Here is a 27,406-nt window from a genome sequence, read left to right as displayed (position 1 = left end):
TGTCTCATGTTTCCATTGTTAAGTTTTTCTACCTCGTCTGCTAAACTAGACTCTAAATTCCTAAGGGCAGTGGCTATGTTTTAATAATATTATGTGTTCATATATCCTGGAAAACATTAAGTGCTAAATAGAACTTACTGAATGAATTTTTTTTTTATTTTCAGCTTTGTCCATTAGGTATTAATGAGTCTAAAATTCTTTGATGAGTCCAAATATTTAAGTATTATTATAAATTAGATATTCCTTAATTCATTTTATATTTTAAAAAATAAAATCTTTATACTTTCCAATGTAGACCACTATGAAATATACTGCTTAAATTTTACTAAATTGGATGAATGTTTAACCCCAATCCCCTTTTATTTTTATAAAAAGATTTAGATATATTAGTAAATTAGGCAAAATAGTAAGGCAACTAACCAAACAGTAACCAACCAGGAAATTGTAGTTGCAGACACTACTTTGTTAGAAAAAAAATAGGTTAAAAAAAAAAGTAGAAGAAAAGAGTAGAACAAATTTCCAGTTTGACTGTTTTCTGAGTTCAGCATTTCTCAGATTGTGTCCCATAGAAAACTATTTCCTTGATAACTAATACACAAAAATGTAAGATCTGTGTCAGTAAGTTCGGGAATCCCTTCAAACACATCCCTCCCTTAGAGGAATATAATGCCTCAAGAAATCCTTCAAAAAAGAAATATGCCTGACTTAATTTATTCTAACTGCTCCCCAAGGTAAGTTGGCCACAAATCCACTCCCTACCCCTCCCCATCCCACATCCAGCCATGTCTGGAGAGCAAATGTTAAGAAATACTGCCTTCATTTATTCATTACCTTGAGTTGACAAAAGATACATCATTAGAAATACAAATAAAGAGAATTTTGCAGTGAAAGGAAAAGCATGAGATTAGAAGATGTGAATTCGAAAGTCACTCCTGCGGCTTTCTGGATATATAATATTAGACAAGTCATTTAACCTTCCTGAGTCTCAATTTCTTCATCTATAATATGGAGTCAACACCCTTTACATTATAAGACTGTCACAGGATTACATGAGAAATTAAATGTGAAAGTAGTTTGAGTTTGTCAACTATGAATTACTGCACAAATATTACATAAAATAGTATTACCTAAATAAATTTTTCTGCAAGGATAAAATGTTTTAGTGGATAAATACAACAAAAAATATTTGTTTAGTTCTAAAATACATATATTCCACTTACCTGTCCTAATGCCCAACTATCTCCAAATACCTGGGCATTTCTCACTTCTAAGTTATTGGATGTGGTCATATCATTTGAAGTACATTTGTCAAAGTTTCCACATAATCCTGATAATTTGCCCTAAAGTAAAAGAAAATTATCATGAAATATTCTATATTCATTTTAACATTTAAGAACTAATATTCACTGAAATTTTCAAGAGATTTAAAATAGACATTTTAAGAATTTCCACAATAATCATTTTAAAAATGTTTCAAGAAGGTGGAATTTCATGTCTATTTAATTATATTTAACAGTTATTTTAGATTCTCAAAAATGTTTTTCCATACCCCAAAGTTTATCTATTCACACTTACCATTGTATTAGTATTGATATAACTAATAATATAAGTAACTTGGAAAAGTATAATACAAACACTACAGTATTTGTACAAGTATAATACAAACATTACAGTATATGTCTGAGTGTGTATATACAAATATGTGTATATATATACATATTCTGTGTATATTTACATATTTACATTTTAATGATGAAAGATCCACTTCCTATTATGTTTAAGGTTTTCTAAGACTATAAATGTTGAAACCATAGAAATAATTTATCTTTCTTTAGGTCGTACTTTGAAAAGCCAAAACACTCAAAGCATAACTTTTAAAGAAAACGTTAACTCTATATTCATATACCATGCCACCATGAGACACAATAAATGAAATCCACATCTTACCTAATTTTTATAAAGTTTGTTATGGGTTATGCAGTGGTTACTGCAAGTGCCATATGGATTATCCACATCAACAATGTCCACTGCATTTTCTCAAATAATGTGAAAAACTTTTCTCTTGGGGAGGGAGGTGGATTAAGAGTACAGGGAAGAACGAGATTCCAAAATCAATGAAAATCCTCCTTAAGCTTTGAAATTAAACAAACTGACCTCTCCCCTCATGTACTGAAGAATGGAACGCAGCCCTTTGTTAATGGTAAAGTTGGCTGCCCATGCCTCCAGCAAAGCTGACAATAACCTTGGGATTGCAACTGCCAAGGCCACTGCTTACCATGGTGCCTCTGCTCTCAGAAGCCGCAATACCTATTCAAAGACAGTGGCCTCTTCTGCTACTGCTCACCCCAAAATTTAAGGCAGCAGTAAAAGTAAGGGAAGATGTAGAAGAATAAATGGTTAATTTGTTTTCAAAAAAGTAAGGAAGGGAGGATACATGGTAGACAATGGCAGAAAATATAGCTGAAGAAGTATGGCAATGACTAAACTACTTCATCTTCATCAAAGAAATGCAAGATGCCAGCAAACACCTAGGAATAGATTTGGGGGCTTTATTTTGCTTAGGGCTGAATGAAAATGACTTCAATATACAATCATATCTTAAGTTTATAACATTTTAAAATATTTTAAAATATGTATATTTTCTAGTTTTATAAGAATTTGTTATTACTATCCCCATTTTTCCCTAACTTGCCACAGATTATATCCATGAGTTTCAATTTCAATTTCAGATAAAGTGGATTTTTAAAACTATATCAACGTTTCAAAAACAACCCTAACATATAAATTTTAAATGTTTAATAAAATTTTAAATATCTAAAATAATAAAAATATTTAATAATATCTAGTACAATATTTAACAGTAAACAATAGTTAAAACAATGTAAAATATAAATTGACAAAAATTGTAAACAACCCAGATTGAATCTTCAACCATTAATGGATAATACAAACTAATACATCCATACAACAGAGTACCACTTAGCAGTGTATAGGAACAAACAATTAATTCATTCAACAATATGGATGAATCTTGAATGTATTTTGCCAAATCAAAGAAGCCAGACCCAAAAGGCTACAGATTGCATGATTTCATTTCTACTGTATCCAGAAAAGGCAAAACTATGCAGATGGAAAATAGATCAATGGTTGCCAAGGGTGAGGGGTTGGAAGTAGGAGTTGACAACAAAGAGGCAACATGTGAGAAATCTGGGAATTGATGGATCTGTTCTATCTAGAACTGTGGTGGTGGATACACAACTCCATGCATTTGTTAAAATCCATAGAACTGCAGACCACAAAAGTAAATTATTTTACATTTTTTTTAGAATTTTACTGTATGTAAACTTAAAAAAAAAATCCAGAATATGGAGGAAAAGATGGAATGCAAACTGTAATAAATGAATCTAACTCTACTACAAACATATCAAATAACCATGCTGCAGGGAATGGGAAAAAAAGAACCTGACCTAAGTAACTTTGAAAAACTGGATACTGTAAGGTTGAAGTAAAAAAGAACTGTATACAGCACTTGGTAAAGTTGTTCTTCTCTGGGGTCTGAGTTAGTAATTCTGAAAATATAACTTATTTCTTAAAGGAAAACATCAATCATTTTATTTCTGTAAAACATCAAAAGGTAAATGTAATTTCATTTTTTGCATCTCATTTGGATTGACCTACCAAATAGGCTGACTTACCCTCCACTGTGGTCCAACTTTGATATGGATGGTTGTCTTTTTATCCCAAAGAATAGTGATGTCTTTCTCTGGAAAGTATACTACTATGTAGTACCCTGCCTTCCAAAGCTGGTATGTTGGCTTACTTTCCAGAAAAAAACCTGATCGTTTCTTAAAAAAAAAAAGAAAAGAAAAGAAAAAGCATAATAAAGAAAAAAATGAATTTCTTGTTTTCTCACCAAAATGTAAACATTAATTATATCCATCAATAATTATCTACGTACTAGTGTTTCTGCTTAGCCCTGTCTTTCCTGAATTTTGTAGTGAAAGACAGAACAAGTGCCTAAAATAGGAAAATCATAAAATTGGTAACAAGATACACACTGGTAGATAGGCTCAACATGGATAAATGAGCAAAGGGAAAAAGGTATTTCAGTTATAGAGAAGAGCACAAACAAGGCGTGGACATAGAGTACATTAGGGGGATATACCTGCTGACCCAGAAATTCTATATTGATGGTGAATAAATATGATTGAGTACTAAAAATGTATGACTTTACCTGAATAATTGAAAAACAAACGCACAAAGTGTGTGTGTGTGTGTGTGTCTATAGAGAGAAAGAGGTGTTAAGGAGGACAGGGAGATGAATTTCCATAAAAGGAACTTAGGAAGGCTCTTTGCAAGAGGTGGAACATATATACTGATATGTAAGAAGCCATGATAGGAAGATATAAAGGGCTGGAAAAGAGAATGAGGAAGAAATCATCCCAAGAGAAGGGAATCAGTTTGAACAAAGGCTTAGGGGCAGGAAGTTTAAGATTGTTCAGTACTAAGGAGAGCACCAGAGAGCTACAGCATGGATTCCATGACAAGCATAGTCTGAGACCCTTTGCCATCAAGTTACCCATCACAATCAATGGCTGTTATTCCATGTGCAAATGTCCTCAATAAAGGCTTTTGAATAGTAAAATGACAGACCATGTTTGTATATTAAAAGAAAATAATGTGTGTGCTAGAAAGTATAACAGGGAGAAACTAGAGACGAAACCCACTGGGAAAATTTAGAGTACCTTTAACCTAAAGTGAGAATATGCAATGTTCTTTATGGGCAAGGGCTATACCCTATAAAAGATTATGCTGAATCTGACATTGAAATTAAGTCACATAAAAACTTTAAAAATACATGGTTAAATCAAAGTAAATAAAACAAATTTAACCAGAAGCAAAATAAAAATTGTGAAGGAGATATGAATTCCTTTGATTATTTTTCTCCCCCAAGTAAGAACAAAAGCATAGCTTGGAAACACTGTACTATAGTGTACCATTTTATAAATATTTCATAGGGCAAATTAAATAAACTTAGTCACATCCATAAGGAGTTTTCAGTCTCCTAGATCAAGGTCATACTTATAAGCGCTCGGTATATTGTATAGGACAGTATGAATTGTTAATGGACTCTACCTAACCTCATTTCCTTCTACTTCCAAGCGCCAAGTTGGAGTTATAGGGCAATGCCCTCAGTACCTGTGAGGGTCTGCACTCAACCTGGAAGTACCCTGTGTCTAAGTGAGCAAGGCATTAAATGATAAAAAAAAAACACCATGGCAGGTAAAGAAAGACTAAAAAACAAAGGAAAAAAATGTTCCCTGTTTGATCAAGGGCTCTACATTTTCATTTTTCACTAGGTCCATAATATGTGTAGCCTGCCAGGCCCCCATATCACCCTCTGCCATAGAACCTATTTTTACCATTTTGATTACACTTTTCAGGACCTTTCTATTATCTGATTTGTCTTTGGCATTATTATCTGTCTTCCCCCCTACATGAACGTTAGCTCCCAGAAGGATGCACTTTGTCAAGTTCATGGCAGTATCTGCAGCTTCTAGATCAAGGATAACATATATTTTTAACGCCTTCCTGCACTGGCCTGTTCTTAGTTCTCAGCTTCCAGCCTGAACAGCAATAATCAAAGTAAGTAAGTGAAATGTTTGTAGCTTATAGCTCCTTTTCAATCCATGAAATACCTTCTTCATGTATTTTCCTATTAAACTTCCCTCAGACTGGTTGACATATCACTGGAACATAAAATAAATTTTTGGATACGATTATTGGACTTCCTTCTGGTTGGTTTTGTATTAGTTATCCTGATGTAAAAGCACATCCTCTCTATTTGCCTGTAGAGCTAAATCCTTCATTTTTATTAGACAAGGCAGTTTGCTACAAGAGAACAATGGTCAAAAGGAGATGGTGTACTCCTTACTTTTCAGATTAGGAAGTAAAGACGTTTCTCCTTATAAGGTTGAGGTATTATGAATTGGACCTCCACTTCAGGGGAGAATTACTGCACTTTAAATAAACTCTAGTGATGTTAGAAAAGTAAGTTATAAAAAGCAGAGAATTAAAACTTTTAAAATACAGCTTCAACTCATAAAATGTTTATATGCTACATATTTGATAAAATTAGAGTGGTACATTTATTGAAAAAAAAAACAGGTTTTTTTCCTTCCCCTGAATGAGCAATCCATCTGCCATAAAACAAATGGTACTTATTTTCAATTTTGATGCTCAAGAAAAAATATTAGCCAGAGATTTGTTAGGGTCAAACTATCTTCATGATTTTTCTTCATCTTACTTTATACTTCACAACATATATGAAGGAGATTCATCAGCACCTGCATTCAGGTGAAAATTGGAAGATGAACATTACACAGAACTGCAATTATCACTTCAAAAATGTGTCAAACAGTCTTTATAAAAGTATTTACTATTTTCAGTTTTTCTTTTTTTAACACATCCTTTCTCTTAGAGAGAACCTTCACCTATAAATGAATATTCAGCTGATGGCTACACCAAACTGCAGTAATTACTTCAAAAAGATGTTAGCACGACTTGTACAAACTCTGTTTTGCTCAAATCTTGATTGCTGCCTGGTTGGTCTCAACATTTCTTACTGAGACATGAGCTAAGGTCTAGGGCACCGATTCTCAAACTTTAGTGTGCAGAATTTGGGGAAACCATTGAAATATTGATTGTCATCAACTTCAGCCATTCTAATTCCTGAGGTGGAATCCAGGAACCAGCTCTTATAATAAATATTCTAGATGATTCTAATGCAGAAGTTTTGCAAACCAAACTGAGAAACGCTAGTCTAAAAACTCAAAAATAGGCCACTTTATAAAGTCCATATGTCACATCATGTCACTTAATTCCAAAATTTCTTCCTTGTAGAGTAAGTTCAAATATTATATTACACAGCCTCCTTGTCTACTGCCCTTGTCCCCAGGCTTCCTGCATGAAAGTCAATCTGGACGCTCCTCCCTGAATCTCTTTGCCTCACCCTCCCTCCACTATCCCCATCCACATCAACCAAACTAAACTGCTTGCAGCCTCCAAACGTGCCATTTTATCTTTGAACTCTGCTCCTTTCAACATGACTGTTCCTCTGTACTGATTGCCTTTCTACTCTCTCTCTTCACCTGCCTAATACCTACTCATCCCTTAAGACTCAGTTCAAATCATTTCCCCCAAAGCATGTCTTCTGAGCCTTCAAAAATAAGGAGGGTGAAGGAGAGAAGGAGAGCCATTTCCCGAAATTCATTCTTTCATTTAATCCTCATGTGAATTTAGGAAGTAGATTCCATAATCATCCCAAATTTACAAATGGGAAAGCTGCAGCTTGGAGGGGTTAAATAAAGTTGCCCAAAGTGACACAGTTAGCAGGTGACAGAACAGAGGTTCTAAGTGAGTACTAACTGACACCAGTCTATGCTCTTCACAACTACCCTGAACATCCCAAGTTGGTTTAGGTCTTCTTCTTAGGGATTCTCCTGATTTCCTAAACACACTCCTACCATAGCACACCACACTGCACAGCCTCATTTACTTGAAACGTGTCCCTCACCTCAGTATAAGTTCCTTAAAAGCAAGCACAGTGAGTGTCTTTTCACTGTTGTAGTCCCAATAATTAATACATAACTTTGTACAAAGTAGATATTATGAATAAATGATTGAATGAATGAATTTTATTCATTCTTTCAAACTGCACAGGCTCCAAGTTTACAAGAATGAACAAATAAGACAGCGGTCTCAATTCTCACAGAACTCACAGACAAATAGAAAAGACACAGACCACCACACAGGGGTCCCCAACCCCCGGGCTTTGGACTGGTACCGGTCTGTGGCCTCTTAGGAACCAGGCCACACAGCAGGAGGTGGGCAGTGGGCAAGAGAGAGAAGCTTCATCTGTATTTACAGCCGCTCTCCATCACTTGCATTATCACCTGAGCTCCGCCTCCTGTCAGATCAGCGGCAGCATTAGATTCTGAGAAGCGTGAGCCCTACTATGAACTGCACATGTGAGAGATCTAGGTTGCCTGCTCCTTATGAGAATCTAATGCCTGATGATCTGAGGTGGAGCTGAGGCAGTGATGCTAGCGCTGGGGAGTGGCTGCAAATACAGATTATCATTAGCAGAGAGGTTTGACTGTGCAGAGACCATAATAAATCAATTGCTTGCAGACTCATATCAAAACCCTATCAGTGAGTGGCAAGTGAAAACAAGCTCAGGACTCCCAGTGATTCTGTATTATGGTGAGTTGTATAATTATTTCATTATATATTACAATGTAATAATAATAGAAATAAAGTGCACAATAAATGTAATGCACTTGAATCATCCCTAAACCATCACCCAACCCCCCGGTCCGTGGAAAAATTGTCCAGTCCCTGGTGCCAAAACCAGTGCCTGGTGCCAAAAAGGTTGGGAACCACTGCCACCACACAAGTAATTTCACTAAAGTGTGATGCATGTCCTGACAGGGAGCTTGAGGGCAAGAGGAGGAACTCCTTGAAGGAGATAAGATGAGACTTATCACATAAGAGTAAGTTAAATGGAAAGGCTGATCCAGGTAGGAGCAATGACATTCATGAAGAACCAGAGGTGAGAGAAAGAATATAGAGCATTTGAAGAACTGATAAAAGCTCCAGCTTCTGGAACATGGGCTTGAAGCAGAAAGCGATGAGAGGTACAGCAGGAGAGGCAGCAATGGCCAGATTGGTGAGGCCATGTAAGGGCAATGGGAGGTCACTTGAAAGTTTTGAAACACTAAGGTGTCAGGAGATTACATTTCCATTTTAGGAAAACCACTCTGGCTGCACTGTGGCAGGATGGATCAGAGGGGAAAAACTAAGACAGGAGGCCAGGTGTCTAGCTTGGAGAATGTTGAAGTACTCCAGGTAACAGGTGACAAGGAAAGAATCAGCAAATGGAGAAGTGGAGTATAAACAAAAGAGACAAATCAAGTATGATTTACTGAAGCTACATAAAATGACAAAGAAAAAAATTCAAACCTAGTAACCACTCATAAAGAAAAGTACCCCCACAAAGTTTCTATTTTATTTTCAGTATCCTCAGGACAAGTTAAAATGATTTACAAGAAATAATTCACTAACCTGTTTGTAAGGAGTATCATGCAGGTAAATGTCAGTGTCCCCAACTGAAATCAAAACACTTTTAGAACAAACAATATTGTTGTCAAAGCATTTCTTGTTCTGGCTAATGACAGATATATCTGAATCATCTGTACTCTGAAATGTCAAAAATATTATATTAATACAAATGTATATTATATATAACTTTTACTTATTTTTCATTAACAAATCTTAAAGAAGTCCAAGATTTACAATGAATTGTATTGAAATTGAAATACAACTTACCTCTAAAATAAAAATCATTTTGATCTAATAATGTGAAGAATTTAATAAAAGTATACCAAGATAGCTCAATCTTTAAACATTTATCTATAATAGCTCCTGTTAAAATGTTTTTCCAACAAGGATTTTTTTCCATTTTATTATTACAGCTCAAATTTATCAACCAGTTTCTTCTTATCAAATACCCAGCAAGACATGTCATGTAGGGGAATTTTAAAAGAAATATTTTCATTTTAGACAACATCTTTTGTTTTATTTTAAGCCAGTTTTCTGGCTAAATAATTATTTGCCTACAAGATAAAATTGCAATAAATATAAAACTTTGACACTGTATTAGTAAATAAAATGATGCATATCATTTGAGGGCTTCCTTCCAACTTTACATGCATTGTTTCATTTAATTCTTATGATAATTCTTGAATTATGTATTATCTCCATTTTACAGATCAAGAAACAGAGGTTAAGAAGGATTAAATGAATGTCCAAAGTCACTTAGCTAAATAAGGGCAGAGACAGAGTTCAAAACCCTCTTTTTTAATGCCACTTGCAGAGCAATTAGGAAGAGTTTAGTAACGGTTGAGGAGAAAATTCAGTTGTAGGTTATAGGAAATCCTTAGTTCCAGAGACTATTATTTAGTCCCACACACTCTCAGTCTAACCTTTTCACCAGTTACCTCACCCTCACCTTCCTTCAGCCACTCCTCTCTCTATCCACTGAGAACTCTCTGTCTGGAAACAGGGTTTTTAACTTTTATTCCAGTTTAATAGATGGGCTTCAATAGTTCTACAGACTCTGGAATTTCATTGTAAAATGCTGTTTTTGAGTATCTGTATTTTTCTAGGAAGAAAGTCTATGATTTTCATCAAATTTTTGAAGTGGTCCTTTTCACCCCAAAAGTTAAAGCCACACTGCCCTGAGTCCTTCCACTACCTAGTGGAAGGTGGGAATTTCATCAAAAGGAAAGGGACAATTCTCTTTGAACTCAAATTCCAATTTTCAAAGGCTCACATACATTTCCTGAATCCTTTTCATTTTTAGATATATGGGGCAGTGCTTATTTTCAAAGTGAGAAGAGTCCTTAAATGTTTGGAAATCATATAGGTCTTGATGTAAATTCTCCATACTTAGTTTTTTATACCACCAACAATATGAACACTAGCTCAATATAATTCTTGGTTTGGCCAAATTCTTCCTGTCTTATTAGTAATCACTATAACACAGTACCTAGAGGATAGGTTTTCAATGAATATTGTTGACAGAGTAATTAATTTGTTCCTCTGTGACCCAATTTTCCTTACTTCATAGGAACCGAGAGCTTTTTCTTCTTCTTAAACAATTGTTTTCCAAAGCATTGCCTAAACTTTGAAAAGGAGAATAATAAGGGTCATCAAGATGATTACGGCATTGTATTACTCAAAAAATAATGCCACACTTTTCTGCCTTTATGAACAATTTTCAAAGAAGAAATATATATATAATTCAGGGTTTTGTTTTCGTCTTCCTCTTGGAAACAGTTATTTAGATTAAGGGATGTGAAAAGCTGGCTGAAAGGATTCCTATTGCCATTACATTTCTATTACTATTAATTAAAGTGCCTCAATGTTAGCTTTAGTCTTTATATTAATTCAGAAATGCCAAGAAATATTCTATATTGTATAGTCTGCCTGGTAATGTCATGTTCAGAAATGCCAAGAAATATTCTATATTGTATCGTCTGCCTGGTAATATCATGTTATGCTGACAGTAACTTGAAACTATCAAGTCCTAAGAGTCACATTTCCCCAATTTCCGTTTCTAATATATATTTCAAGTTAATATTAGGTTTGGAGATAATGCTACAGAGTTGCTAAGCAACACAGTAAGTAACACAAAGCTAGAGGAAAAAGGTCAACAGCAATGTGCCACATAGATTCCTCAAACCCTTTATGCTCAGGTACTGAAAACACTGATAGAGAATATTCTCCCAAGTGATTCCAAAACATAAAATGTCAGCACCTCTCAAGGTAGTATATTATTTTACTTGCTATGTCAGTCTAAGACCTGTCATAGTCCCAGCCCCTTTTAACAGTAACTATCCCACAGAAAGTCCCTGCTGATACAGTAGCCTCAGGCAGCAATGGTTTATGTTCCACAGCTGACTGGCCCCAAAGCAGCACATTCTTTGATGGGCCAAGGGACTTTTTAATGCAGGCAAAAAAAAAAAAAAAAAAAAGACAACTCTAGACAATTAGATTATCTCCCACATTTGAACCAAAAGGAATGGAATGTAAACAAAAGATGGTATACTTATCATTTTTTAAAAGAAATGCTTATTATCTCAACTCTATAATGTATCTTGGGCTTTAATTTGTTCCTTAATTTTACCATTTCCTTTTTCACTTACTTTTATTCCCTTAACATACATTTAAATTCTTATTAGTTAATTCCATCATCTCTTTCATAACTTCTGGAAGGCAGAAAATATTTTTATTTTATGGGGAGTAAATTTTATTCAGAGTGAAATCTTCATCTAATTTTTACATGTTACTTCTTTCTTTCCTTCTTTCTTCTCTATCTCTCTTTCTTTTTTTCCTGAAGTGCCACATCATTGTATAATTACTATGCCATTAATTTGCATTTTACTCTTATTTGACAGAGAAAGCTCTATCTGGCTCTATCTAGATCTTTACATTTGCCTAAATAGGGTGTAATGATTTCCTTTGACTTCTTTTCCTCTCTGTTTTCACTTCCTGTGGATGGATGGACAGATGGATGGATGGATGGATAAATACATAGCTACGTACATACATAAATGCATACAGGGTTTATCCTTCAAGATATTATGAGATTACAAGCAACTAAGAGTTTTATAGAGGAGACAGGCATGAAAATATGGAACTTGTGAGTCCCAGTGTTCTAAGAAACTCCTGGAGAAAGAAGCCACCAGAGGAGACTGAGGAGTGGTCAAAGACCAGCAGAAGCAGTAGAATTACCTCAGAGAAGACAAAGCAAGAACCACTTCAAAAAAGGAAGATAAAAATTTAAAAGGTTTAATTGGATTTTGCATAGGTCATCATTAACTTTTACAATGGCAATTTTATATGAATTTTGTGATTTGGTGATTAATAACTCTCCACCACCAGCCTAAGTTTCAAAGGACCCTAAACTGATATCTATGTTTGCACATTCTGTACCTCCACTTCTCAGTATAGGGCCTGACACATAGAAATCACACAAGAAATATTGACATGAAAAATGATGATATGATACAAGGTATAAAAATTTGAGAGCGATGAAATTAGAAGGGTTTTCAGAGACTTAAGGAGAGCACCAAACATTTGAGCTATCAACTGAACAGAATGTTGAAAAACCTAATCTAGAACAAGTTACAGGAAGAAACCTAGCAGTGACAGGGGCCTGTCATAGATAATGGAGGTAGAGTTTGGCTCTGAAATCCAGGAGTTGGAATATTAAATTTCCCACTTTTGCTGAAAACATCCAGTGTCCTCTCTTTCTTTGAGCTTATAGCAAGTCAAGTTGCTGTTTGGTTTCTCAACTCTTTTTACTCTTAAAAAAGTCTTACCTCAGGAAATACAATTATGAACTTTGTCCTAGATTTGCTTCAACACACTTAAAAAATAATGTGCTATATTCCTTGTGCTATTTAAAGTATAGCATAAACAGCCTCCAAAATGAATAAAGTATCAGAGAACTTGAATTTTTAAAGTTCTTTTTTTTTTTTTTTTTTTTTTTTTTTTTTTTTTTTTTGCGGTACGCGTGCCTCTCACTGCTGGGGCCTCTCCCGTTGCGGAGCACAGGCACCGGACGCGCAGGCCCAGCGGCCATGGCACACGGGCCCAGCCGCTCCGCGGCATGTGGGATTCTCCCGGACCGGGGCACGAACCCGCGTCCCCTGCAGCGGCAGGTGGACTCTCAACAAATGCGCCACCAGGGAAGCTCGAATTTTTAAAGTTTGATAAACATCAACAAAGATAGGGTAAGTATTCGCTGGAATCAGATTAAATTTAAAACTCCACAACCCAGGGACTTCCCCTGGTGGTCCAGTGGTTAAGATTTTGCCTTTCAATGCAGAGGGTGCAGGTTTGATCCCTAGTCAGGGAGCTAAGACCACACATGCCTTGTGGACAAAAAAAAACATAAAACAGAAGTGATATTGTAACAAATTCAGTGAAGACTTTAAAAATGGTCCACATTAAAAAACAAAAAAGCTCCACAATCCAGAGATTAAAAAGAAAAAAAAAAAACTTTACAATTCCTTCAATATGTCAGAGTCTAGTGACATTATACTTTCAAGATAAAGCTGAGTATTAATTTTTTAAAGTCCCATTGGCAAATAAAAGGAAAATTTTTATGAATTTGTTTACTAGATCCTTCACAGGGCCCAAAAAAATAAATGATAAGTTTTACCAGATAAAAATGCGTTACAAATGACAAAGTCTGGAATTTGTAATCAAGACAGGGAGGAAAGAGAGCTGCTTGACAAGGAAGAAGGAATTAAATATGATATTCACAGAAGTGATTCTTGTCTATGAAAAAGCAGCAAGTAAATGAATGGTGCTGGCAGCCATTCTATCCTTCTCAAAGGAAATGCTGATTCTTAAAAAATAAATTAATTAATTAAAATTGCAGCAGAAAATCTCCAAGTGTTGAGAAATTTACTATCTGGAATGATAATATTTCAAAACCATGACTATTAGGTTTCATTGGTTAATCACTAATTTGTCTTTGGTATGAAATAATTACTCCATGGTCAAATAAAATATTTCTTGGCTTATCAAGTATATGTTGGTCATGCTGGAGAGGGTGTGGAGAAAAGGGAACCCTCTTGCACTGTTGGTGGGGATGTAAATTGATACAGCCACTATAGAGAACAGTATGGAGTTTCCTTAAAAAACTAAAAATAGAACTACCATACAACCCAGCAATCCCACTACTGGGCATATACCCTGAGAAAACCATAATTCAAAAAGAGTCATGTACCACAACGTTCATTGCAGCTCTATTTACAATAGCAAGGACATGGAAGCAAACTAAGTGTCCATCGACAGGTGAATGGATAAAGAAGATGTGGCACATATATATACAATGGAATATTACTCAGCCATAAAAAAGAAATGAAATTGAGTTATCTGTAGTGAGGTGGATGGACCTAGAGTCTGTCATACAGAGTGAAGTAAGTCAGAAAGAGAAAAACAAATACCGTATGCTAACACATATATATGGAATGTAAAAAAAAAAAAAAATATGGTTCTGAAGAACCTAGGGGCAGGACAGGAATAAAGATGCAGACATAGAGAATGGACTTGAGGACACGGGGAGGGGGAAGGGTAAGCTGGGACAAAGTGAGAGAGTGGCATGGACTTATATACACTACCAAATGTAAAATAGATAGCTAGTGGGAAGCAGCTGCATAGCACAGGGAGATCAGCTCCATGCTTCGTGACCACCTAGCAGGGTGGGATAGGGAGGGTGGGAGTGAGATGAAAGAGGGAGGGGATATGGGGATATATGTATATGTATAGCTGATTCACTTTGTTATACAGCAGAAACTAATACACCATTGTAAAGCAATTTTACTCCAATAAAGGTGTTAAAAAAAAAAGGCGTATACAATTCTAAAACTTGAAGCTTTAGACTTTTAATATTCTTTATATCTTATTTTTACCACATGAACCCTAATGACAGATCTTAACCCAGATATTTAATTAGGTACTCAAATGTTGGAATAACATTTCCTATAACATGTCTTCTCATATACAGGTTTGCATGTCTCATTAAAATCTGAGACTGAACATTATGTATGCATTTTTACAGAAGGATATAGTAGAAAATTAAAGTGATGATAGGAAATCAGGTTTATAAAATCTAAACGCCAAACCTTAATGGCTCTTGCCTGCTAAATAAAATGGCACTGTTATATTGCAGCACCAATAAAAAAAGACTGCTACCATCATTCAGGATCAAACAGAAGAAGATACTTTCATTTTGTCAGGAATCAGAGTTGAGACAAATATTCTACTTTCTGCACAATCACTTTTCTGTACACTTGAAGCTAACACAACATTGTAAATTAACTATGCTTCAATTAAAAAAAAAACAATAATTGTTTGAAAATTCAGTGGTAAATACTATGATTTCTCTACTGCAAAGACAAATGAGGAGTTAAGGAAAAGCCAGGTAGATCAAATAAGCAGTTGTTAAGAGTTCACCAAATGCCCACCATTTTGCAAAATGACTGGGGGGAGGAAAACAGAAATGTAGGTCCTGATCCTTGTTTCAAAACTTCAGAATTTTCTTGCAAAATTCTATCTTAATAAATAGAGAAGGCGTGTTTTTGTTAACACAGTTTACACTTAATAGGCCCTAAAAATTGTTTATTAAATGAATGAAATGATAATGCATGAGCAAAGACCATTGTCACACATTGGAAAATGTTTGCAAAGATGGTGATACATGAACAAGGTTTAAAATGTTTTTAGTAAATACTTGTAAATAATTTTTTCCCTAAACAAAATGAAAACAAAGTTTGGCAGAATTTTTGTTTTGCTACTTAAAATGAAAGCATAAAAAGCATCATTAATTAAACTCAATGACATATCCAATGGGAACATGTCATGTTTGATACAATATTGTCAATGATACTTTGTTTTTTCTAGATGTGACAAAGTTTACTATTCAGAAGAAGAGAATTTCAAAAATAGTTAAAATTCATTTTTTAAAGAAGAAAATGCTTTACATCCTTGCTATTCAAAGAGTGGACTATGGACATGAAACATCAGGGTAGTTTATTAAAAATTGCGGAATCCAAGATACTGCTCCAAACACATAAAATCAGAATCTATATTGTAACAAGATTTCCAGGTGATGTGCATACATACTAAAGTTTAAGAAGCACTGTTCTACATACTTCATGTTAAAGGCATGTATATGAGTTTATAACAAAGATTACTAATTAAGTGTAAGCTTGTGATTTCTACCCTCTAAAAAAATGGTTAAAAAACTGAGCAAGTAATTTTTCAGCTCTTATAGTACAACCATAATTGTGTTAGCCCTTATGAGGAACCCAAAAGCAGTATAACGTAGAGCTCTGATATAAAATGATACACTATCTAATTGAGCACACATAAAATAATCAGAATATAATGGGCTGCTTACTTTTGACATGATGACTATTAAATACAATAGGATGTGGAAGAACAGAACAGATAAATGTGAACTAGAAAAGTTATTTTGAGGGAGTAGAGGCAATCAGGTACAGGAAAATACCCTGAGAAAAGACATAAAGGAGGGGTGGAGCTAACTGAGACCCTTGAAAGATTATCAAAGGCTCTCAAGGGAAGTTTGATTTTATGGAAGCTGGTAATTGGGAGTCAACCGTAGTTCTTAGAAAGCAATGACATGATAGCAATGTGAGTCTTAGAAAGATTAACAGAATGAAAAAAGTGTATTATTATAGGGATGAACTTGAGTCAGAAGAGCCTAGAAGTTGAAGGTCAGAGCTGTCCATGTCAATTTGGAACTCATCAGCTTGTAGATGAGGTTGAGATGGTAGAGAGGGATGATCATACCAAGCATTAGGAGAAAAGGGCAGAGAACCAAGAACAGACATCCAGTTCAGTGAATATTCAGTGGACAACTATGTTCCCAGCACAATGCTCTACACTGGTAAAACAATGGTGACTAAGGTTTGGTCCTTGCCCTGAAGAAGCCAACTCAGTCACCTATGGTCTGGGACTTATGCTAAAAGAAAAGGCAACAAAGAGACAATGGAGAAACCAGAAGAGACACTGAAGGGTTCCAACAGCATAATATCTAGAAAGTCAAAGGAAGAGGGATCTTAAGGAATGTCAGAGACACCTAAATATCAAGAGAAGTAAGGATTTGGTATAAAATCAGTCTGATGCATTTTGAGAAAAAAAGTATCTGTTTATGTATTCAAATCTCTAAATTGTTATTTACTTTTCCAAGCTTCTCAATTTACAACCTAAACTTCAGGGAACAAGAAAATTCTCATGTAAAATTGTTTGCTAAATAAGCCTTGTTCTAAGAGGACAAATACTCATAGAATGTATATGTAACACTGTGCTTTTCCTATGCTCCAAATAGTATCAAAACCACACACACACACACACACACACACACACACTATAGGCAACCCCTATAGGCAACTTGTCATCTTCTATAATTATCTCACTGCCAAATCCATTCCCAGGGATTTATTCTTTAAGAAACTTAAAATTGTTCATAAAGAAGGCTAAAAATAGCACTGAAAGGGAAACTCAGTGGTTTCCATTGAGGCTATAGATTTTACTGTTTGTTTTTTATTTAATATAACTAATACAAAATGGGAATATGTCTACTTTCTTGACATATGCTTAAAGAACAGGATCATACATGAAGCTCTAAAAACATAAAAGCCTTACCCAGAAAAAAACACAAATTCAAGATAATCACGTTACCTTGCTGGAGAAAAAGATGTTATTTTGCTTATTTTTGTGCAACTTCTTCCTAAAGCTTACATTTTTCATTTAGAAATTTAATTCTGGGATCAATGATATCTAAATAAAATTTAGGGTTACAGAAAATCTGAATGCATTAAAGATATGAGAAATTTTAAGGATTTTATCAGACATACAGAGCCCAGGGTTTACCAAAGCATACCATCAAAATAGCATGTCTAGAATTGAGAACCATGTCGTTTTGATTGCTACAACTATAAACAATACGTGGTCCAAAACATGATTTAATGTCTGATATTTGTATTCACCAAACTAAACCAATAAAAATAAAAATGGCTGACATTTATTAAGCAGTTACTAAATAGCAAGCACTCTCTGAGAGTTTTACATATATTTATTTCATTCAATCCTAAGAACTACCCCAGGAGATAGGTACAATTATTATCCTCATTTTACAAATGAGAAAACAGAGGCATAGAAAGTTTACGAATTAGCCCATTACTTATACATAATAAAACTTTACAGTGAGTCAAGGAAATTAATTTTAAATTGCTATAACTTTTATAGGTTTTACTAATGATACATGGATTTGATATGCCATGGTCCACCATACTTGTTTTTTACACTGTATTTACATAATTGTAAGTAAAAGGAAGTAATTGTGACATACCTTTATCAAAAATACCTGGCAATCACTGATATAATCATATTCCAGTCCATCAAAAGAATGATAATGACGGTCCCCATATATTGTGCACACTGCTGGGCATGGATAATATGTGCAGTTGAACATTCCTCGTCGACAAACACTATTAGAAAATAATACAAACACTGTTACCTTTCTAAGAAACCTGGCTCTAATTAGTATTTTTCAAGCAGCATAAATATTGGAAGGTTTGTATTCAAAAGCATTCACTGAGCCAATAGCCCTTATAAATATGGCCAATTCGTTCTGATAACATTTTATTACAATGATAGATAAGGCATATATTTACCACTTTGTCTAAATAAATTATCAGACATCACAGCCAATCCTGGAAATTGTGCCTGGGTCACACAGAAAACAGGTGATGGAATGAAAAATTAAACATACGCCTGCTGGTGGCTAAAAGACCACAATGCCATCTCATCTACTGGAGTCCATTTAAATACCTTAGACAGGACTTGTTCATGAACTTAGAATTTTTATCCACATTTCAAGGAAACTGTATTTCAATTTTATTTTATGGCTTATTTCCAAACAGAAAACTTTCCATCAAATGTGACCTTCTCTTTGCAACACTTACCACTTTCTTATAAACTTGAGATATGTTTTTCCTATTAAATTTTCAAATTGTCATAGTTCATTTTTTTCTCCTGGGTTGAACAAATAGGAGTAAAAATAATGATCTCCCTGAAGGTAGTAGCTCCCAACCAACTCCTGAAAGCCTTTAAAATCTTATTTACTCAGACTTGGTTTGCTTTTTTGCTGAAATCAGTCACATTAAGTAAATACAAGATGACTGAAACTAATACAATTTCTTAGGAAAATTGTGAAATAAACAGATCTCATTACCAGGTATAACATGGTGTAGCAATCACTTCTCCTGAGAGGTACTCCCAATCTTTCCAGATACACGGACAGCTTTCAGGAACATAACACTTTCCTTTGTGCTCTGCCATTCTTTCAAGTGAAGAAGTAAATGCTATTTAATATAAACTACTAATTTCAGTTTTTTAAAAAATCAGCAATCTCGTCATATTCAAAACCACCTATATTTGTTACAGCTGTCGTAAGAATGTTCTATCTGACCTATGGAGGGATCGAATCCAGTCTTTCTCCCCTATTTTACACACAGTACCTTTCACATCACAGAAATAAATAAATGCCAGGCAAATGACTGGATGCAAAATTTTAAACTTTCTATTATCACTTAGTACAATAAAAGGGAGACAGAAGCCTAAATTTCCGGGTAAAGTGAGATATTCTGAAAAAACAATTAAAGAGGAAGTAAGTCTCCCTTTCTTTAATATTTGCTACTTGATAGAAGAGTCTGTGAGTCTAAGAATTTTTTTATAAAATAGTGAAGTATGAGCTGGATAACATTTTCTATTACAGGATAGAGAGAGTAATCAAAAGCTTCTTTTGTTAGTGCTTAAAGTTAAAAGCCATGAGACTTTAGGTGTGTCTTGAATAAGAAACCATTATATCGAGTGTTTCACATTTTATTATTAACATATCAGGTTTTGAATGTTGGTTTCTTCAAAGTGTAATTTCCTTCATGAAAGATTACCCCATAAGAAAGTATCTTAAAATACCTCTGAATACAAAAATTAAAACAAAATCATTATTCATAATCTCAAGGAAAAATCAATTTGGGTGTATTATCAAAATATTTTGATATGAAGATAAAATAAATACATATTATATATAATAAATATTTCAATACCCTTAATATAAATATGTACATATATTTTTCAATATTCCTAAAATCTTTTCTCAAAAATAGCTTCCATAAATAATAATAAAATGCTAATAAATAATACATACAATAATTTAAATATATAATAGTATAACTATAATATAATAAAAGAAATTAAAATAATAAATAATGGATAATAAAATAGTAATAGCAACATTCAAATCTAGCTAGTAAAAATAGATAAAATACATAGTTCTTTTCTGAACTTGCTTTAAAATGTGAGAATTCCATGTTGTCAAAATTAACATAGAAGTCAGGATTCCTGACTTCTTGCCTCTTCTCTAAAATAGAAATAATCACATATGTTCCTTTAGTGCTCTGCTTCCTCGCTCATAGTTTATCTAATGTATATGTTATCCATTTGACTTTAAGTTCCACTCCGGAAGACCATGAATATCTTGTTAATGGTTGTGTTTCAATGCCTAGCACATAGCAGACACTCAATTAATTGTTGAGTAAAGGTGAAGAAATGAAACAATTTATATAAATGATGCATCAACTCATTCAGATTTCTTTCTTTCAGACAACAGTGCCCTAGAGTCCATAATTTCTCCCCTCAACCTTTCCAAACTTCTAGCCACTTTCCCTGAGCATTGCATCTCTCTTCTGCCTAGAAAACTAAAAGATTTTTTTCTCATCACTCAAGACTCAATTTAGTGCAATCTTTTCAGTGCAATCTTTTATGTACCACACTCCCTATATATAGCAATCTGTACAAACCTTTATTGGAGAATTTACCACAATGAACTGCAAGTAATTCATTAAATGCCTTACAGAGAAAATAAGAACAATAACAAAAACTAGTATTTTTGAGTGTTAACTATGGCCCAGCCACTGTCATTAACTCATCTAATCCTAGTGACAATTCCATAAGGTAGATTCTATTGTTATCTTATATATATTTATTTTAGCACCATCATCCCTGTGTCTTAACACAATGTCCCAGATATTAGGTGCTTCATTAACATTGGCTGCTGAATTGTTTAGATAAGGGATGCCTCACGGAAATGAACCACCATTCTTTTTTTTTCAATTCTCATTTCTTTTATTTTTTAAAATATTATTCATATATTTAATTTTTTAATTGAAGTATAGTTAATTTATAATATTATATTAGCTTCTGGTGTACAGCATAGTGATTCAGTATTTTTACAGATTATACTCCATTAAATGTTGTAAGCACAATTCTTAAATAACCAGCCAAATGAGTGGTTTTAAATGGTTACACTGATGACTGATGAGTTTTTCATAACTAATCAAAACTGGAAGAAGGAAGAGGAGAGCTGTAAATCACTGTGAATTGTCTGCTTTAAGCAGGTTTGGGAAGTGGAGTTAATAATAAAATAAACATTTACTGAGCACCTACCATATGACTAGTGTGCTGCATATACTCAACCATCTATGAAGTAGATAGTATTACACCCGTTTTAAAAAGATAAAGTTGAGACTCCCAAGTGGTTAAGATTTGTCCTGAGGTACTTTACCTAATAAGAAAGAGGGCCAACATTTTAACCCATTTCTATATGACTCTTTCCACTATATGACTTTCCATTTCTTTAATCCACAATGATTTCTGAGCTAAGGTATGTGGTCGATTTGTAGTCGATGAACTGCTGGCACTATAAGGAGCCCCAAGAAAACAAGTGACACCAGGCTTATTGTCCTAAAATAAGTCAGCCAAGGTCATGTGGAAGTCAGTACAAATCATACTACCAAAAACAACTTTATAATAGAAAGTTCCATGTAACAAAATTATTTCCAAACAGTGAGAGGCCTCTTAGTCAATTCCAACTATACTTATTTCAATAAAATAAGAGAAGGTGGGAGGAAATTACTTTAAGTTTTTGTAATAAAATTTGACCAGTAAATTAATAAATCACTGTTGAACTAAAAGTCAAAGGTGACAGCAAATAGATATTTTTTTAAATAATAGCATCAAGCACATGAAACAAAATTAGGATGTAGATTTATTCAATCAGCCATGCATCCCTGAGTCATAATCAAATCAAACAAATCAAGCACTGTTGTAGGGTTCAGTTATTTTACTATAATAAAGGTTTTATTTCCCTTGTCCTTTTTAACTAAAATGTCTTCCTTGCTCAGCTGCTGTATGACCTGATTTCTACCTGCATTTATTTTCCCAGGCAAGGCCTTGTTCTTTCACACTCCTTCTATGTCCTTTCTTTCTAAAGAGATTGATACAGTCCCATTACTTGGCTCTTCAGCCTATTCCAGATGGGGACCATTTAGACAAATGTGACTCTCCTGGGAAACAGACCACAAAACCTCTCTCTTCTTTGCTCCCGGTTTATATGAATAGAGCCCAGGAATCGCTTTGTGTGAGTACGTTCATCGAGAAAGAATGGGTGACCTCTTTGCCTTAGGTGGCCCTCCCTCTGTGCACTGCCTCTATTCACTACCAGAAGAAGGAAGGCCAGTGAGGCCACATTCCACGTGTGCCTGCAAGGAAGCAAATAGCCACCAGATTCTGTATTTACCTTCCATGTATACTAGGAATTTCTGCTACTAAAGAAAATTTACAAAGATAAGAGTAAATTATGCTGCCATAAAATAGTGGCCCATACTTATTGAGTGTATACATACACACACACACACACACACACCCCACATTTCACAATGCCTGAGAGTTTAAAGAACTTGCAGAAAAATCACGCAGCTGATATCGGCAGGGCTGGGATTTGAAACAGGTGTGTCTGAAGCCAGAGCTCCCACTCTTAGCCACTGCCCTAAGTAGCCTCAACACACCATTTTCTGTAACATCCATTAGGTAGATCAGTTGGCATCAATAATATAATTTAAAATCAACAATAGTAACAGCACAACAGAATATACAAAAGATATGTACTTCAAGTGTTTTGAATACAGAGTGGCTCACTATCATTTTCCCAAAATTGCAGCTGAATCAGGAGGTAAATGCCAAGTCCATCCTGAAATGAGTTCTCCCCTCGATTCACTGCATTACTTTAATTATATTGTATACATAACATATTGTGACATTATTTAGTCATGTGTTACATGTGATATGCATCTCACACATAACATACGTGATATGTTCCATGAGCACAGAAAAATAATTACAACAGTCTTCTAGTTACCAACTCAAAGTGAACCACTAGTCAGAACACAATTTTGGCTATTCCTATAAGTAATGTTTTTAAGTGCTCTTGTGTTTTCTATCAAATTCTAAACATTCAAGAAAAAGAGGCTTACCCTGGAGCACAAACACAGCCACTTATGCAGGGTGATGATGGGGCACAAGTGAAGTTCATAGCCAGGTTTGCACACGTAGTTTCACAATTTACACCACCAGCTGGTAATTCAGGGTCAGGAAACCTACAGTCGAAATACTGTTTTCCCTCGGGGCAGATGTGAACTTCAGGGACAAGGCACAGATAAAATACCCTTAACTTTGTATTTGCTCTATACATTTAATCTTATTGACATGCATTTGTCATCAAAACACAATTCGCCATAGAATACAGTGCATTTAACAGTAATAACTGATCTTACTCTGTGATGTTTGGTTCATGAGCTTACAAACATTCCCTAGACAGATTTCCTTTAATCACCTAAATTTCCAAAATCTATTTTGAGTTTGAAAACTTTAGCTGCCTTCCATAAAGCAGTAACTAAACAACTAGTATATAATTTTCTGAGATCAAGAACCAGGGTATTTTGATTAATCCAAACATACATTATCAATTTTTGAGGACTGACAGTACAGTATATTTAAACTTTACAAAGTTGTATGTTTACAACAAACACATGATACTTTTAGATCTTGCTTCACCTCTGAGTCATTATTTACATTAGTCCTCACTATAATGTAGAAGTGCAGAAAATGGACATAATTACAGGCAGGCTAGGGCTTACATATTGCTCCAGAAACTTTTGAGCTCAGAGGGATTAAATAACACCCCTTATCTAGGGCCAAAAGGAATCTTGGGGATTCCTCTGTGAGAAGTCTGGCCACCTGGGCATCCTTTTCTTCAATGCTGAGCCACCCTGACGCAAATGGGGCAAGGCAGGGAGGGCCTAGTAGCTATTGAATATGTGTGTGGTCCATGAACATACACTGTAAAGAAGCCCTAGACAGCCTGAATCCTCATAAATTGAATCCAGGGCATATAATTTAAAGTTAATTTATAAAATATATTACATAACTGTGCAAATAAATAACAAAGCAATAGCTCACAATTAGTTTTAGCAGCCTACACTCTTCCTGCCCATTAAAATCAACAAAAGGTAGTTTTGTTTAGTATTTGCCTAGAATTTCTCCACAGTGACCAAAAATTTGAGGCTTTTTGTGTGGTGAAAATAAGTAATATAAAGGGTCTCCTAATATGTAAGATCTTCAGGAATGATATGCAATCGTAAGATGATATCCTCAAGAGAGATGGCAGTCGATGTCATTTTACATGCCATTTCTAACTGATGGCTGCTAGTACTAAAGCTTTGCTACTTATAATGTAGCCCAGGACCCAGTAGCATTAGCGTCACTTCAGCCATCAACAGAAATGTTGCAGGCATCACCCCTGACCTACTGAATCAGAATCAGCATTTTAGCAAGATCCCCAGGTGACTGTGTGTACATTAGAATCTGCTGGTCTGGAGTAGGGTTTCCTAACTGCTGTTACACAAGTGAGTTCCGACAGGTGTCTGGATACATATCCCTAAAGCCTTTGGGGCACCTGGGGTGGTGCTGGGATAGGCAGCATCAAGGCAGCATCCCTGGGTTGATCAGCTCTGCCCCTAAGCAGCCTTATATGTCCACCCCACACTGTCCTACAAATATTATAATTCCGAATGTGAAAAAAGTTAGGAAGCGCCAGAGTACCATGTTGAGAAACATTCTAAGGCTATTCCTCCATGACGGATTAATAACTTCTGCCCTAAGAGTAGGAGCAGTACTAGAGGCACATTCTCTTTAAGGAAAAATCTAGATCTTACCAGCAGAGGGTGTTGCTAATTCATCACATTTCACAGTCCCATTTGAACACTGGCTGGTAGAAGTAAACAAGTAGTTAATTCATGAAACCAAACCTCAAGTTTTTTCTGTATTTCAAAAACAATATAACATGCAAGAATTGACAAATACGATTTTTCATTTTTACAAATAAGTTATTGGTGTAGGTCCAATTCGAAGAGAGCTATTTCAGTTCAACATATTTTTATCAAACACTCATATATGTGTGGGGCACTGTGACAGGCATGGGGAATTCAAACACCAAAATTCGTAGTCTTTAGCCAAGTGCCTACTATATTCTAGTAGGAGAGAAAGACATACAAATAAATAATTTAGCCAGTGTGACATGCAACATAGAAACGTTTAAGACATAAAAGTAAAGCACCAAAAAATGTTTAAAAATCTGTTAGCAATTGACATCAGGGCAGTCAAAGAAGATAAAGTCGGGAAAATTTTGAAGAAGGGATGAAGATTACGATATAGATTAAAGTAGGAAGGCTGTCACACTGAGTGGAGATGTAGTACAAAGCCATGTAGGGGTAGGACAGCTTTCCATGCGACAGAGTACCATGTGGGAAGTGACAGGGGATGCAGATGGCAAAGAGTCAAAGGCCAGCTCCTATTAAGACACTAAGAATTTATCCGTGAAGTGAGTCACTAAAGACCTTAAACACAGATGTGATATGGTTGGTTTGAATTCTAGAAAAGTCATTCTGGCAGCAGTGTGGAAGATAGAGTGAAGTCCAATCTTGCAACCTGAGATCGAAAGTCAGGGCATAAGGCAAAAACCAATTCAGGCAATGTGAATCTTGAAAATCCCTTAAGAAGGTATCATGATAAGGAAAAACACACCAGTTCTCAATAAGCCAGTGGATAAACCACAAAACTAAAACCCGTCAGTAACTTACAGTATTTGAACACTCATCTCATCCTTATCTTTTATTTGAGAATCAAACTGATCAAAGGCCTTCCATTTCACTATTTGAAACTTCAATTCATAGCTCTTTTCTACAGTTATGAGCACAAGACTTAGGCACTCCATGTTGAAATGTAATATATACATGTGGTTTTATATATATATATATATATATATATATATATTAGGGTTTAATATATATAAATGTAATATATATGATTTAAAAGTGTATATATTAAGGTTATCTGTATTTTTCAAATTATAGGTGTCATATTTCAATTTATGGTTTTGGTTAAGAAGTTATATGATTACATGTTATTTGTCAAGAACAATCACCATCACTGAAATCTACCATAAGCCTGAGAGCGTTGGGATGAGCTCCCCAGGTTGGTAAATGCTGCCTCTGTAATGACACCGACAGTGAAATCTGCAAGGAAAAGAAAGGGTTAAATTAACAAAATAGGATATAAATTTAAAAAAAAACACTGAAATTCAAGCAGACCATATGCTCTGTACTGGTAATTTTAATGCACAGTCTAACAATGACATTACTCCATGAGATCCCATGCAATTCTGTTATACAAATGTGAAGCCTTGTGCAGCTTTAGATTTTGTTTTCTAAATTCAAGCTCTGTATTGTTTTAGTGACAGAACAGACTGTGTTGTTTTTGTCACCAAATAAAAAGTCCCTGAAGGCACTTCAGAGAAACACAACTGGTATATCATTTAGCCTTATGTAGACAACAAAAGTCTTAATGTCATATGAGATTTGAGAAATTTCTGAGCGCTGAGAGACATTAAAATCCTGCTACTAAAATCTGCCACATGACCGTGAAACATAAACCTTGCTATCATTATTGATATGGCAAAAGCAAGTGGGAATAAACTTCAGGATTAACCATCAGATTCCTTAGCTCTTTCTATAGAGCTTTTGTGAACACATACAGGGTTAACAAATAAATAAATAAAGGTAAAGACATTAAGAACTATTAAAGAAACAACTCACAAGCAGATCTTTGCAAATACGCACCCTTATTTCATGGAAAAAGTGACTGTTTAATAGTGGAAAAATTTATGGTGCTGAGTCAATTAGATAAAAAACAGAAAGAAAGGAAAGAGGCATGATAGCCCATTTATCCTGTAAGGGAGAAAAGAGATAAAAACTGGACGCTGTCAACCCACTCCTGTGACGTA

The 27,406-nt window shown here is 34.9% G+C and overlaps 1 protein-coding gene across 1 annotated transcript in view; it reads right to left on the bottom strand.

Moving 5' to 3' along the window:
- Positions 1-27,406, bottom strand: part of OTOGL (otogelin like) — a 149,428-nt gene that overhangs the window by 68,058 nt on the left and 53,964 nt on the right. Inside the window, 8 exon segments of the mRNA XM_067697438.1 lie at positions 1,221-1,340; positions 3,696-3,845; positions 9,127-9,261; positions 18,518-18,656; positions 19,403-19,510; positions 23,541-23,703; positions 25,281-25,333; positions 26,565-26,639. Coding sequence (XP_067553539.1) covers positions 1,221-1,340; positions 3,696-3,845; positions 9,127-9,261; positions 18,518-18,656; positions 19,403-19,510; positions 23,541-23,703; positions 25,281-25,333; positions 26,565-26,639 — 943 coding nt within the window.

This window comes from Pseudorca crassidens, chromosome 11 (assembly GCF_039906515.1).
Source record: "Pseudorca crassidens isolate mPseCra1 chromosome 11, mPseCra1.hap1, whole genome shotgun sequence".
In the NCBI taxonomy this organism is placed as follows: domain Eukaryota; kingdom Metazoa; phylum Chordata; class Mammalia; order Artiodactyla; family Delphinidae; genus Pseudorca; species Pseudorca crassidens.
Note: the sequence above shows the minus strand (reverse complement) of the source record. Positions and strands in the feature narration are given on the sequence as shown.